Source organism: Lithobates pipiens, unplaced genomic scaffold (genome assembly GCF_037356315.1).
Source record: "Lithobates pipiens isolate NorthernLeopardFrog02 unplaced genomic scaffold, aLitPip1_a1.2 Scaffold_8, whole genome shotgun sequence".
NCBI lineage: Eukaryota > Metazoa > Chordata > Amphibia > Anura > Ranidae > Lithobates > Lithobates pipiens.
In genome coordinates, this window is record NW_027507903.1 from 493,188,595 (window position 1) to 493,204,643 (window position 16,049).

At 39.6% G+C, this 16,049-nt stretch overlaps 1 protein-coding gene across 1 annotated transcript; it reads left to right on the forward strand.

Annotated features, from left to right (window-relative positions):
- The first annotated feature begins 1,056 nt into the window (after positions 1-1,056).
- Positions 1,057-14,918, forward strand: LOC143960469 (rho crystallin). Its single transcript, XM_077469111.1, has 9 exons — positions 1,057-1,207; positions 5,255-5,422; positions 6,600-6,716; positions 9,110-9,187; positions 9,356-9,478; positions 10,898-11,007; positions 12,405-12,570; positions 13,257-13,339; positions 14,663-14,918. The coding sequence occupies exons 1-9, from the start codon at positions 1,121-1,123 to the stop codon at positions 14,703-14,705; spliced, it is 975 nt and encodes a 324-aa protein (XP_077325237.1). The 5' UTR covers positions 1,057-1,120; the 3' UTR covers positions 14,706-14,918.
- The last annotated feature ends 1,131 nt before the right edge of the window (positions 14,919-16,049 follow it).

Below are 16,049 nucleotides of genomic sequence, written 5' to 3' on the forward strand. Positions count from 1 at the left end.
AATGAAAAAAAAAAAGTTGCCTATAGTTCTACTTTAAGCACACATTTCTTATAATTTTATGGAGAGGACTAAGAAGATATAACCATGCCAATGGTGCAGCAGAAAACATATAGCACAGTGAGGAAGGTTTGTGGTCAAGGATGATAGGATAGTCAAAATTAGAAGCGGCGCCCCACCCCCACAGTTGCAGAATGCTGCCCCCTGCATACCAGAAGTAGTGCCGCAGCTTTATGGGGGCGCTAGACTAAGTTGCCTCTCAGCCCAGTCCACCCCAGAAGACTGGCGCTACAACAACAGTGTAGCGAAAGCCGGCGGGGACTCTTTGTTGCTGCCCCCCTACAAAGTTCTGCCCTAGGCCTGGGCCTTGTCGGCCTAGGCCAGGATACAACCTGGGCAGTACCCACTACCCATTATTAATATCATTATTGCAGACAATATGAAACATTTGTTTATTGGTCAACAGTATAAAAACCCCTTTTGCATAAGAAAGCATGGATTTTTTTTTGCTTAGTGTATATTTTACAAACTCATATTATAAAAAAAAAAGTGAATTAAAAAAAAATACAAAAAAAAAAACACTTGCAAAGTAATTGCTCTTTGTTTAGCATCTGTCGGGATAATGGGTAGTCGTCACCTTCTCTTTTTTTCTCTCTTCTTTTTATTGTCTGAACTGACAGTTTTGGCAGCATCCCCCTTTTAGTAAACCTGGTGGCTTTTGCAGAAAAATCCAGGGATACAGAGCTGTCAGACCAGATTTGGTTCTCTGAACCAGTGCAGCAGAAAGTTCTGCGTTCCTCAGAAGAGTTGGGAGCAATGGCTACCCCCTCGTTCTGCGATCACTATAGAATTGGTGCCAAAGACCAGCACATCGCTGTCTGTCAGCCATAATCACCCTGTTCAGTCTAGACTTCTCTCTCTTTGTAAATCCACTGATGAGTTTGCAGATTTCAATAAACCTAGGTAAGCTTTTTTTTTTCAATTTGCCCTGCGTTCTCAGACAAGGGGTTTAGCTTGTCATTAGTAGCCACGCCCACTTGTGTTACCTAATCAATGGACACTGGGATGGCTATAAAAGCGGGCAAAGGGCTTAGAACCCTCACACCACCCCAGTAACGCAATAATGACTCTCACCAAGGAAACCCGTGTCACCCTTAACGATGGCAACACAATGCCAATCCTAGGATTGGGCACTTATGCTGCTCCTGATGTAAGTATTATTAATTATTTTTATTGTTGTTTTTGTTCTCTAAATAAAGGCTAGTGATGCAGTCTGCAACTGTATTATGAAAGGCTTAGCCACAGACTGCCAAGGTAGAAAAAGAAATTAAGCTTTCGGTGCTACAATGTAATATCCACTGCATTGAATTAAGAGATTGTGACAGGTTTCAGTGCTGTGAGAATTAAGAAGGTTCTAATTTTACCAATATCCTTGACCTGAAGATAAATAAGGAAGTGACAGGATGTTGAGATTTGTTATATAAAAGCAATTTTAAGTACCATATACCTAAAGCTGCAATTTTTTTCTTTTTTTTTAATGATAGAACAGAAAGTAGTTAGAGCTAAAGTTTAATTTGCTAATATTTTGCCTTCCCCAATTCTTTCTTTCAACATGCTAATGAAATGTTCAAAGAAAATCTTTCCTTTTTTGATTTACATACCCTTTTTTGGACCCAGTGACACCACAGGTAGATCGTGGCTGTTGGGAGGGGCTGGCAGGGTGCAGTACATAGCTTCCTGAGAACGTCACAGTGCCCTGATTCAGTACTCCTCTCGAGAGCTCTCAGCCCTGATACCACCAGTGGGTTGGCTATTGGGAGAAGTTTTGCAAATAATAAAAAAAGCCCTGATAGGTGGATGTCAGCCTGGAGAAGAAGGCAGTGTTTGCATATAGACCATTTTAGGCAATGCCCACATATGTTGCTGAGCTTCCATGAGTGAAAGAACTGAATTCCAATGAATTACAGGGGTGTGCCAGGGACAGGCAGGCTGGGAGGAAAGAGCTAGATCATGCAGGAAATGAGGCGGATTGTAACTGACTTGATGCAGGTTTAAATAAACATTGTGAGAAGCTCACAATGTGTATTGAAATCAGAGTAAGCATTTTCAGTACAGGAGAGGAGTCTGTGCAACTGTGCAAGACTGAAGGGAAGGCTGGAGGTCAACTTTAAATTCCCTGATAGGCGGTTTGTTTTTTCTTTTTGTTTGGTGTCTGTGGCCGGTTTTGTCTTGCTTTTAGTCCTGGAGACACAACAGGAAGTGAGAAATTTCCTTTTAGACAGTTGTCACCAAAACAGATAACGAAGGTAAATCTTTCTAGGGAGGAATGCAATCCATACAGAACCTTAAATAAAAATGTTGGCATTGGAATTGCATTCAATTGATAGATCTAACATCTTTTAACTTTACATATATTTTAAGTAGTGCTAAATATAAGATGTATGAGATGCTAGTGGGAATATGAAATACTAAAAAGCCTTTTTTTTTTCTCTCTGAATGATTGTGGGTGGCATAAACATGCACGCTCTGTTATGGAAGATGATAAGTTACTTGTGTCTTGGTCATCATAGGTTGCACATAAAAGGGAGAACTTTGCCAAGGAAGAAGTTAAACTTCCAGTAAAAATAAGCGTTGGTGAACATGTCTTAGTTCTAATTTCTAGTCTTTTTTGGGATCTCTGTGATTGGTAGACAAGGGTGCGATTCTTTCACTGCACCTATCACTGTTGGAAAAAATAAAAAAACAACTCATATCTTTGATTGCCCTGAAGCAGCTGTGAAAACTCTAATCAAGAAACCTGGATTACTGAAGACTGTGCAGAAGAAAAAAATAAAAGAGGTAGCATAAATGATACAGTGGAGATCACTAAACACCCTACAGGAAACTTGCCCTGTGAAACACGGAGGCTGCCATCATCTTGATCACTTTGGTCCTGTTTGGTGAAATACTGAACTCAGAGGGTCAATATAACCCCTGGAAAAAAGCCTGCAAAGACAGTATCCATATTGTTCTCCTGAAAGGTTTACTTTAAAAAGAGGAATAAGCCTGTGATGTCACATGATAATGTTCGGTTCAAAACAAGGATACTTGTTGTACTATGGGGGTGATTTACTAAAACTGGAGAGTGCAAAATCTGGTGTAGCTGTGCACGGTAGCCAATCAGCTTCTAACTTCAGCTTGTTCAATTAAGCTTTAACAATAAAACCTGGAAGCCAATTGGTTTCTATGCAGAGCTGCACCAGATCTTGCACTCTGCAGTTTTAGTAAATCAACCCCTATACATCTGACCGTGCACCAACGAAGGTTCCTACTCACTGCCATAAGAGATGGAGTGGCCCAAACTCTTGTTCTTAAGTTGCGGAGATCCATTTTCTTCACTGAGTGTGATGAGCTGGACTGGCACCTAGGTATTTTTATTCAAGACATACACTTAGCTTTTTTTGTTCAGCCAGTAGGTTGAACAAAAAAAATACAGAAAACAAAATGCTCTTTCAGATGGATTGCCACGGGGAGGTAAAAATAAATAGATGAGATGCAACCCAAATAGGACAACTTGCCACAAATTTGTGGCAGTGTTGAATTGCAAGCCTGTTAACTTGCTGCACATTTTCTCTTGCAAGTTGAACACTTGCAGAGCACTTGAAGCACAAGTTCCAGTTGACACTTTTCTAATTTGTAACACACTTGTGTGGAAAGTCTCTAGCAAGAGCAAAAGTTGCAGTGGTGAGTCTACAGGAATACAGGAAGAGCTCTGCAAGTCTACAGCATGAAAATTCGGCCAGAGTGACCCTGTGGTGGGATGATTATTGCACAACATAACTGAACCAGAACTTGCAGCAAACTTGCAAAATGTATGCACAGAACGTTGATCTTGAATCATACAATGTGGACTTGCTGCGATTGTGCAACAAACTTGTAAAGCCTGGTAAGTCTAGCAATAGCTTAGTAAATCATTTACTGCCCACTCAAATTGTCCCAGTAGAGGCTGTATTGATATTGTGCCTGCAATGCTTTGCGGCCATGGCATTGTTAACTTGGGGTGCAGAGTTTGACAGGGGTACTGCTTGTCAAACTCACCCATTCAGTTTAATGGGACAGGGCAGCAACCTCGTGCAATGTGATGCAGTAGTGCAGAATTATAGGGTTAAATTAGGCAGTGCGGAGGAATTATAACTACTCCTCGCCACCTGTCAAATGCCCCGTTTACCTAAAACTATTTTCCATAATGCCCCTTTCTGTGCCTCACAAATCGCCTTTACTGTAATATTTCACCTTTTTATACATTTTACTTATGTGGTATGCCATAAGTCATATTGCTGTCACCTTCTAAAACCTGTGGTATTAAACACAAAAAATGCCATTACTAGAGAAAGGGATGCATGGATGAAGATCCAAGGTCTACATACCCTTACTGGTAGATGAATACTTAAGAAACCAAAGAAGGACTCAATGAGCATTAAAGTGTATCGAACACCAAAACTTTTTTATTTTGTTTTGGATAGGAGTAGGGGATTATTAAAATCCATCAGATTTTTCTCTGGATCAGCATGAACAAACACAAGCTGCTTCTGTGCAAGTTAAGTTTAAAAACTGGGAACTCCACTCACCAGCCTGGATGGATGCTATCCTAGTTCGCAAAATGTATACATCTGCACTCTTAGGATCCTCAAAAAATCATCTTTATGAGGTAATCACATATAAACCAGCAGGACACCACATATGAGAAGAGAGGAGTAGATGGTAACAGGTTTCACGCTAAATAGGTGCTTCTTCATGACCTGAGGTTAGTGTGAAATGCGTTACCATCTCCTGCTCTCTCCCCATGTGTGATCTCTTGGCTCTTTCTATGTGTTTACCTTTGCTAATGAAGATGATTTTTTCAAGTTTCTAGGAGTGCATCTGAATATCTTCTTTGATGAGACATCAGTTTTTTCTGTCTTTGTACATTTGTCTTATTATTATACAGGATTTTTATAGCTCCAACAGTTTGTATAGCGCTTTACAGCATGAGGGCAGACAGTACAATTACAGTAGAATTTAACATGGGGTCCTGCTCGTTAGAGCTTACAATCTAAAAGTAGAGAATTTCCTTTGCTTTCTATGTCGAGACACAAAAAAATGAAAGGAGATCTCTCCAAAGGAAACTCCTATTTTAGACAATTGTCACAAGAGCAGGTGCCCTCACTAAAAGATTTCCCATTCCCATTCCAGCTGTAAGTGTTGCCTAATCTGAAATGGAATTCTCATCCCCTTCCAGGTGCCTAAAAGTCTTGCAGAGGAAGCTGTGAAAACTGCCATTGACGTTGGTTACAGACACATCGACTGCGCCTTCATCACTGGCAATGAGATGCATATTGGAAATGGCATTCGCTCAAAGATCTCTGATGGCACAGTCAAGAGAGAAGACATCTTCTACACAGGAAAGGTGAGATGCTAAACTCATCTTAGACATAGTCTGACATAAGGCACATGCCAAAAACCTGACAGTAAGGAAGGTCACTGATGAAATGTGTAGGCTATTTAATTTTTGATGCTGCTCACATTTGTGCAAGCTTGCCCTTTCATATTTTTGTTATTACATCAAATATATAGAGATATGCAGTTTAGCCACTAGAGGGAGATCTCAATTCAGTTATTAAAAATTCTCAATTATTGACAAAAGATATCAACCATACACAGAATTAATTGTTTTCATAGGTTGTGCAGATCATAGGGATTAATTTATTTTTAAAATTGCACTGTTCATAACTCAAAACTGCATGTAAGTTTGTACTGTGCAAATGAAGCAAATATAAATAAATATATGGCTACACATTAATTGTAATTAAATAGCTATTATAAAACATATATACTTATGCTTTATGGATGCTAACAAGTACCTGTCATGAAAAAAAAAACACCTTCCGGCTGCCTCCTACACTTCTACACATATCAGCAGGGCTGGATTCATAAGTTATTCTCTCCTAGCTATATTTTGCCTCCCTGCCCCTAATGACTCAATAAATTATCTACAGAAACACAAAGGGAAATAGACTGTGAACTTTGCAAGTGTAGCTGCTTTAGAGCTTTGTAAATGAGGGGAAGCACTGGTAGCTTCCATCATCCAATCATGTGCAAGCAAAAATGCTGTTTTTGTTTTATTTTCCTTTCATGTGATTGGGTATTCTTTGCAAAGTGGAGCTTTACCTCATTTACTAAGGTCTGGAAAAACCTGTGCTTGCAGAGTGTACAATTTATTTGCCCATAGTAAATAAACCCTAAATAATACCTCAATCATGCAAAATGTAAAAATAAATAAAAATAAATTGTCTATAGTAAATTGTCTGCAAAAAAAACAAAAAAAAACCTAATGATCAATAAAGAAGATGTTTCAGCCTACAGGGCTTTAATCTTAACAAAAAAAACAATCAATACAATACTGAGACAACCAGTTGTGTCATGTTAAGTTACCATTTTTGACTTCAAGAAGCTCTAGGTGACACGGCCTTTAACATTAAAAATATTGTGTGCTAAAGGTTCATAGGTTCATTTTAATCTTTTTGCATTTAAAAGTAAGTGAATAGTACAGGTGAAAGTCAATCTGTTTTGGTATTCTTCTCCAGCTCTGGTGTACATACTTTTCCCCTGATATGGTACGCAAAGGTCTGGAGAGGTCTCTGAGGGATGTTGGAATGGATTATCTGGATCTCTTCCTTATGCACTGGCCTGTCTCCCTTAAGGTGAGTGACATATACAGATAGCACTTTAGGTTTTTAATTGTTAGCCAAAATTTCAAATGCTAAACGCTGAATGTTATTCTGCAGATCATTTGCTTCCCTGGTTCCTCCCTAGCCCCCCTTAATATGCCAATTAAATTATTAGTATATTCTATTTTCATTACAAACCCTAGTTTAGACCATGTGGCATCATCACTAGGTCTCTGTACTTCTCTATGCAGTGCAGGCAGGTCATGGCTGCTAGGAGAAGCCAGCAGGGTGCTCTGCACACAGTAGTTTCCTGAAAACATCACAGTACTTTGCAGTAGTACTGGTAGTACTCCTCTCAAGAGCCCTTAACCCTAATACCAGTAGTTCTCTGGCTCTTGGGAGAAGTTATACATATAATAAAAACAAGCCTTGGTGGGTGATTATCAGTCTGGAGGAGTGGGAGTTCATAAGAATTCTGTATTTACATGCAGACCTACGTAGATAATGCCCACATGTGATTTTGAGCCTAGAAAATTGAAAGAACTGAAATCCCATGAACGAGAGGGGTGGGCCAGGCATGGTCAAGAAGGGGACAAAAGAGCTAGATGATGTTGGATGCCCTACAGCCAAGAAATGGGGCAGGCTCTGCCTGACTTGCAGCTTATAATGCACTTTGTGAGAAGCTTCAAGTGTGCCGTGACATCAAAGTAAACAATTTTAGTACAGGAGAGGAGCCTGTACAACTGTGCAAGACTGAAAGGAAGGCATTAGTACAGATTTAAACTGGAACTCCAGTCAAAATATTTCAACATTGCTAGGCAAGGAGGAGCTTAGAACCTCTTTTAGGCTTTTATTTGCTTTATTAAAACCCCCATTGGGAAGATATCCACTTGCTTCCTGTGTACTTTGTACCCCCAATCTGGGAGATATCCACTTGCTTCCTGTGTACTCTGTACCCCCATAAGGGAGATATCCACTTGCTTCCTGTGTACTTTGTACCCCCATGAGGGAGATATCCACTTGCTTCCTGTTCACTTTGTACCCCCATCGGGGAGCTGTCCACTTGCTTCCTGAGTACTGTGTACCCTATCGGAGAGCTGTCCACTTGCTTCCTGTGTACTCTGTACCCCCATTGGGGAGATATCCACTTGCATCCTGAGTACTCTGTACCCCCATCAGAGAGCTGTTCACTTGCTTCCTGAGTACTGTGTACCCCCATCAGGGAGCTGTCCACTTGCTTCCTGTGTAGTCTGTACCCCCCATTGGGGAGATATGCAGTAACTTCCTGTGTAGTTAACTTAACAGAAAGAGAGGGGAAAATAATGGAAAAAGCAGCGATAGAATCAATTTGTAAACAACAAATGTGAAAACCTGATTTAGGCAGCTTGTAACATTCGAGTACCGGTATTTAGCTTTTTCACTTATGTTTAGCTTGCAACTTAATTTTCCTTTCCAAAACAGCTGGAATGCACAAGAAAATGGTTGCCCGTTGGGATGAGTATAAATTCAATAATGCTCCCATCCTCTACAGCTTCCACGAATGGAGAGAAAACAGATTATTTATGCATAACTAGTCAGCCTACTAACAACAAAAGTTCTATGACAGTGCTAGGCTTTTTAGCCCTTTGGATCCTTTCCACCAGTGCTTGTCACCAGCTGAAAACAATGAGACTTGGCTACAAAAATGTACGCGCAAGCAGAAAACCCAACACATTTTTTTTCAGTGAGCAAATCCTTCCTACGGATTAGGCAGCTTTGAGAAACAAAAGATAATAGGAATGTAGGGGATGTGCTGTAGAGAGCACAGAGGTCACTAAAAAGCAACATTAAATTAAAATAATAATAATTAAAAAACACTTTTATTATGATACATTTCAACTTAAAGTTTACCATTACTCATCAGTGGCAAAGAAAATGCATTTGCTTGTTGAATTATCTATAGAAGCTTGGCAGTGGCACAATTCCAAAGCGCCAATGATAAACTTTTATTGCAGGAGTAACATCAACACTCTACAAATATTTTGTAGTTGATCAAGATTTTAGAATTGCTTTCCAGTTGTGTTAATGGGTATGTTTAGCTCAATAGTTTTATTCTTTTTTATTTTAAGTTTTAGATTAGGGAAGGGTTGGACACTGTCGTTTTTTATTTTTTTTCTGTCTGTCATCCTTGGGGTGATTCACCCTCCCTTTGTCATGGTGTGGTGATTATTGTGCCCAGTAAAGAAACACAATAAGACATACACCACATAACAAAATGATATGATGGCCTTCCCTATTCATCCCTATTCATCCAAAAAAACTGTTTGTCTGGACTAACACTGTAATAAACTTTTCAGTACAAGATCTGCAGTTTAATCATACTTATATATTGGCTTATTCTGATTAGGTATGTATTCAGCAATGGTTTGTTTTTCTATCCTTTGCAGCCTAGTGGGGCATCTGATCCTTCCGATAAGGACAAGCCTTTCATCTATGATAATGTGGACATTTGTGCTACATGGGAGGTAAGTGAATTTTCTTAAAGTGAAACCCTGTATCATGCAAGGAGTATTGCGTCTGCTACATAGGAAAAAACACTGATGTTTTGTTTCCTATTGGCTGCTGACTAGTTTAGCTCATTTAAATTGAATAATTGTCTTTATTTACTCTGATTTGGTGAAACTTAATTTCAGGCTCTAGAGGCATGCAAAGATGCAGGTTTGGTGAGATCCCTTGGAGTATCAAACTTTAACCGCAGGCAGCTGGAACGTATCCTGAACAAACCAGGACTGAAGTACAAGCCAGTTTGCAACCAGGTACAGTACAGAAACAGATTTAGAAATATAGTATCTGGAGTACCAAGAGTGTTGGCAGGGTCCTAAAAGGCAGGGTGCACCCCTGGGTGCATAGCTTGATATATCATTGGGTTTCTTTTATAAAATAATCAAAGACAATGGTTTTGGAGTTACAAAATGCAAGATAAAGTATATGTAAATCTTAATAATGACTATCTCTTATTTGCTTCCTTTTGCTCTATTAAATATACCATTGGCAGCATTTGGTTATATCTGTTTGATACAAAAGAGAACAAAAGAAACCCGTTGATCTTGTCAATAATTTAGCGTGGTCCTAGGTCCTTTCCTTCTGTTATCTCAAGGAGCCCTCCTAGTTCTCACCTTGTACTACAGAGTCATTAGTCCCTATGTTGTTCAGATCAGAGAGGGGGGCTGGTTGAGTCATTTTATCAAAAAACAAGTCTACAAAAATGCTGTGCATTTCTGGCAGATCAAAAGGGATTGTTCTGTACTTGCAGGGTATCTAAGGTGGTAAAACATGAGGAAAGGTGCAAGGATTGTAGAATTATACTGCATATGTTTTTTGTATTATTTGTGCCTTGATTTATGCTTTAAACATACCTGATATTGCAAAACCCAACTTAATGCAAATTAATGGATTTGTAGCTGAACGGTCTACAGCAGGGGTTTCCAAACATTTTTCTAAACAAAGGGCCAGTTCACTCTCCAGACTTACTGGGGTCAGGACATGACCATTGGGAGTAGAAAGGTCCAGACATCAGTGGGAATAAACAATGACCCATCTTTGGTGTCAGTGGATGAAATAGCGCCCCATCCCTGGTGTCATTGGAAGGAATTGTGTCTCATCATTGGTGTCATTGGGCACCATTGTTGCTATCATTAGGAAGAATCGTTGGTGCCATTGAGAGGAATTCTACCACTTCATTGGTGTCATTGCGGGGAATTATGACAATTTTTTGGTATTAATGGATGAAAATAGCTTCCCAAGGGCAGTATAAAAGCAAGAAAAAGACCACATCTGGCCCCCATGCCACAGTTTGGAGACCACTGGTCCACAATGTTTTATAAATGGTCCAGAGGATAGCCACCACAGTCTATGTGTAAAGTAAATGCCTAGGTGAAATCCATACAAAACCAAAACTGATAAAGAAGCATTCATGGGTCTTGCAGCCGAGGTAATTCTAAACAGCAGAATTGACGTTTCATTGAAACTCAGTCCATCCTTCTCAGGACATCAAAAAGAAGTCTTGAGTAAGAGACTAAGTTTCATTGAAGCGTCAACAATAAAAAAAACTGCCAATTGATTTACCTCTGCAGTAAGACCTGTGGGTGTCCCAATGCCTGTTTTGGGTTTGTACAGTTTTAATAATGCATACTTTGAGTTTCAACCATGCATAAATTATAATTTACAATTTGCAGGTGGAGTGTCATGTATATTTAAATCAAAACAAACTTCACGCCTACTGCAAATCCAAGGATATTGTTTTGGTGGCTTACAGCGTCTTGGGCTCACACAGAGACAGGAACTGGTAAGTATGTAAATTGTGGTAAAAGCTGAATTCCATTGACACAAGACATGCCAGTACTACTAAAACACATTCTGCACTTAACATTTTATAGTTATTTAAAGTTTATCCAAAATTGTAGTTGGTTCTGGATAGAGTATGGAAGGCTTAGCACCTCAGTGATGCTGTCTATGTCTCAACTGGGGAGTCTCCCTTTCCCAGATAGCAAGCAATTTTGTTGCAAGTTTGAAAATAACTTGCTAAGCTATTGGTAGACTTGCCAGGCTTCACAAGTTTGCTGCACAATTGCAGCAAGTCTGCATTGTATGACTCAACATCAATTTTCTTTTTTAAATATTCTGGAAGTTCTAGCTCAGTTATGTTGTGCAATTGTCACCCCACCATACGGGTCATGGAGGCTGAATTTTCATGCAGCAAACTCTGCTAGAGACTTGTCACACAAATTTGCTACAAATAAGATAAGTGTCAACTAGAACTTGTGCTTCATGTGCTCTGGAAGTGTACAACTTGCCCATGAAAATGTGCAGCAAGTTAACAGACTTATAATTCAACACTGTCACAAATTTGTGGCAAGTTACCCTTGCTATCTGGGTTACCTACAGTATGTTTAGACAGAAGAAATTTCCAAATCCCATCTCAGTTCCTGGTGTGGCTGAAGAGATAAGTGGAAGAAAATCTCCCAAAAGAGAACCAGAAAGCAAAAGAAAAAACTAACAGGGGTTTAATCATTCACTACTACAGGAATCAAAGTGTTAAAGGGTTAGATAATTGTCCATAAGACTGGCAGGGGGCAACTATGGCTGTAGCAACAAAAATGCCCAGTGTCAGTGGGGTAAAAATTGCACCTGGCGTAGGAGTAAAAATTGCCCCAGTGTCAGATATCAGTGGGAGTAAAAAAAATCTCTGGCAATCAGTGGGAAGAATAGTGGCCCATTATTGGTGTCAGTTGGAGGAATAGTGTCCCCTTGTTGGTGTCAATGGGAATAAAATAGTGTCCCTTTGTTGGTGTCAGTGGAAGAGGAAATGTCCCATAATGGGTGACATGGGAGAAATAGTGCTCATTGTTATTGATAATGGGAGGAAGGGTAACTACAGTAATGTTCCTAATGCTGTAACAGGTTAACATGGGATTAACAAGGGATAAGGGAAACAAACAAGTATGGAATAAAAGGCTAGAGATATATATGGGCCATAAATACAAGGTTTGATAGTTCCCAAAGCATATTAGTACAAAGTCTAATATGTATTGGATTTGAATATGCTGGTTATGTCAAGGGTCTGCATAGTGGTACAACTCATAGCTCTGGTATCCTTTGCAGCTCTACATCCAGTAAATGTTTGACTTTTAAAATTCTAAAATGTTTATTACACAGTATATTCAATATTGATGCTCCCTCCAGGGTGGACCTTAGCTTGCCAGTCCTACTTGATGATCCAATTTTGAATAAAGTTGCTGCTAAGTACAATCGCTCCTCTGCAGAGGTCGCCATGCGCTTCATTCTCCAGAAGGGAATTGTGGTCTTGGCCAAAAGCTTCACCCCTGCTCGTATCAAGCAAAACCTTGGGGTAACTACAGCTTTTTACTATAACTTCTTGAATTTTCATCTGTTGTGAAATGACATTTATTGTGAAAACATTTCAACTATAACTCTAATAATGTTTTTGATAGTCCAGTGTGGAAACACATGAAGATGTAAATTACATCTACCTACAGTATATGACTCTGAAACCAAGACTTTTCTGTTGTAAAATTTACTTACCTCGCATGTTACTGCTACTATGCAGTATGTTGAGTCCTGAAAATCACTGTAGGCTTCAATATTTAAAATTTCTGACTGATTCAGTAAGCACACTGTGCAAAATCAATCAGGGGTTGACACGTCAGGCCTTGGAGCAAATTGTCCATGTATATTTCATAACTGTACACACACACCTCCTCCAGATCAACAGAATTGATCTTCAAGAAGTTCCTCTTGAAAACCCTTTGGTCCAGGTTAGATTTTACAAGTAAATAAAGTGCATTTCTAGCATTGTCTTTTTCAGCTACCATCCTGTGGATGTACTTCAGCCAATTCAATTTACCCCGCAACTAGCTAAATGTGATCATCTTCCAATAGTGGCCTGTACGAAAATATGGGAAAAGTTGTCTGTATATGTGTCTCAAAAGTAGACGGGCTTGGAGTTCACACTGCTTTGGTTTAGTCTTGGCGTTCATGTTCCTATGGTTTAATTCAATATTATTTTCCTCACAGGTCTTTGAATTTGAACTGAAACCTGAAGATATGAAAACACTTGAGAGCCTAGACAGAAACCTACATTATGGACCTTTTAGAGAGTACGTATTGAGCTCTAGATAAGTGTTTTTAAGGAGGAAGCATCAGTGCTGAGAAACAAAGATGAAGATATGCTAAGGGATGGGATTTATAAATATAGGTGCTCAAGTTCCCATATCTGTACAATCCTTGATATATTTGGCATTGTATATGCATTTGTTGTATAGAAGCATTTTCTAGTTTCCCAACAATTTTAGACAAAAAAGAGGCCTACCAGAGGTTGGCAACTTTTTCCCTTAGCTGCATAATTACCAATACTCCCAAATATTCTGGAACAGTCCTGTTTTCCAGTCAGTTGTCCAACGATGACAGTGCCCTAAACTGTGTCTCAAAAATAGGGCTGTGGGGACAGCTGTTGTAATACTGTTATAGCACCAGGGGTTCTTCGCCCCTTATCAATCTCTACTTAGGCCTTCTCCTGTCAGCGAAGTTGCCACCCAACCCCACCTTCTGATCTTTGAAATGCCACAAGTCAGCTTAGAAATTCACTGCAATCAAATTCTGTCTGTGTTCCGCAGAGTTGCTCCCTGCTGTGTACAGTGAGGTTACTACCTGCTATAGGAGCTCCTTGTGCCTAAAGCTGTTTAGCTGCTGTAGCAAATAGCTGTGCTACGTCTTGGCAGGCTTCTTGAATGGAGAGGTGCTGACAGCTCTGCAATTGTGTCAGCACATCTCCCTACAAGCCGATTGATAAAACTATCACAGTGTAATCACCACCAGTAAGTAGATATAAATATAAAGAATTCATGCCCCGCATTTCAGCACCATGATTATTGTGAAGTCAGTGATATCATTGCAGATAGCATGCTGAGACAGTCGATGGACACTGAGTAACTTTCCAGCAGGATGAGCATTGGCGCTGAGGGACTGAGTTTTATATGCTTCTGATGCCTGTACCTATAACATCTCTCATTAAAGTACATTCTTTGGCCACAATGGTTTACTTGACACACAGCAAAAAAGGTCTCCCTGGAATTTAGGGGGGATTTGTTCCACTTAGAGCAGTTATGCAGGGTGCCAAGATAATACTGTACAGTCCAAAAAATACCAAATTAAGGCCCAGTAGATCAGTAATCAACACTCTCTAAAATAAGGGTTTTCTTTAGGACACTTGTCCTGGGGGTGTGGCTATTACTCAGCAATTCCAGAAAAGTGCACTGAATTCAAAGCTTTGGAAGTAGAATTTTCACAGAAAGATAAGAGTATAGTATACTGTATATATATATATAATATATATAATATAATAACATACACACACAGTATATATATATATATATATATATTTATTACAATGGACTTACCTTTATTTTTTTTGCCTCCTCTAGGGTGAAACAGCACCCAGAATACCCCTTTCATGATGAGTACTGAAGACCTACTGAGTGCCAACGCAGTCTCCAAGAAGATGCTTTCTGTATTATATATGTAAAGCTTTAGTAGAGCTGCACTCTGTTACATACAGAAAAAATAACACTTAGTAATTTGCCCAGTATTTATAAAGCATTAATGATTGGATGGGAGCATTATGTCTTATGCCATGTTGCCTTATGCATAACAACCAATAAATTTAATGCTGAACATCAAGTAATGATTGTGGTGGTTTGTGATGTTTCATGGATTTTTATTATGTTTATGGGGATGGAGATAATGATAAACATTTGCCGCTGCTGCAAAGCATCCTGACCGCAGCATGTGTACAGCCCTGAGTGGCTGCATTTCTGTGTTTAGGTAAATGGTCGGGGGGGGGCTGGGGGCTGGGGTGGTATAGCGAAGGGGTTGGTAAACCCCCTAGCTTCCTGTTTGAATGAGCCCTTTAAGACAAACATGAAAAGAAAAACACAAATCAACTTCCCATGTGCCTAAATATTTAGAAGATACAGAAACTTAGCCAGCTGAAGTTATATGCCAATCATGTCTTTATCTTGAAAATTCAGTCTTCGCTCTGCCCTCGCCTACCTAGGCCTCCTTTGAAGGAAATGCATGGTGATTTTTAGACATGTTTTATTTAAAAAAATATATACATTATTTAAAAAAAGTTTTAAAAAAATATATTTTTAGTCAAGTAAATATGAAATATAAGATGGTCAGCTTTGACCGGATTGTTACTTAAAGTGGAAGTAACCCCTCCTATCATTTTCAGCCAAGGAAGCTGCCATCTTTGCCCCTATGTAATCTTCAACTGCCATGGTGCTGCACATGTGATCAGTTGTGACACCAGCCATTGGATGGTTTGACAGTCTGGCCAAGAGGACAACCAATGTGCAGTTAGCATTCCCAGCATGCCAGTTTTAAAACTGTTAAAATTGATGGGTTTATTATTAATGATACTTATATAGCACTATCAATTTACGCAGCACTTTACATATACATTGTACATTGGCCCCTACCCTCAAGGAGCTTACAATCTAAGGTCCTTAACTCACATTCATATACTAGGGCCAATTTAGACAGAAGCCAACTGATGAGCACTGATTGTCACTGATTGGCACCTATTGGCATCACTGGTGAGCACTAGTGAGCGCATTACTGGTGGGCATCGCTGATGGGGCTGCACTGATAATCACTGCACGGATTATCAGTGCAAATGCCCCCTGTCAGGAGAGACACTTATCGGCTCTCCTACTCATGCCCTGTCAGGGTAAATAGAGGAAAGCCATTAGCTGGTGCTCCCTAGTTATGCTGTGATTGGACACAGCTGATCACATGGCAAAGGGC

Excerpts from the sequence above, each read along its gene's own strand:
- LOC143960469 (XM_077469111.1), top strand. The coding sequence starts at position 1,121 with ATGACTCTCACCAAGGAAACCCGTGTCACCCTTAACGATGGCAACACA. Across the intron at positions 5,423-6,599 it reads ACATCTTCTACACAGGAAAG|CTCTGGTGTACATACTTTTC; the intron begins GTGAGATGCTAA and ends ATTCTTCTCCAG. Across the intron at positions 11,008-12,404 it reads TCACACAGAGACAGGAACTG|GGTGGACCTTAGCTTGCCAG; the intron begins GTAAGTATGTAA and ends TGCTCCCTCCAG.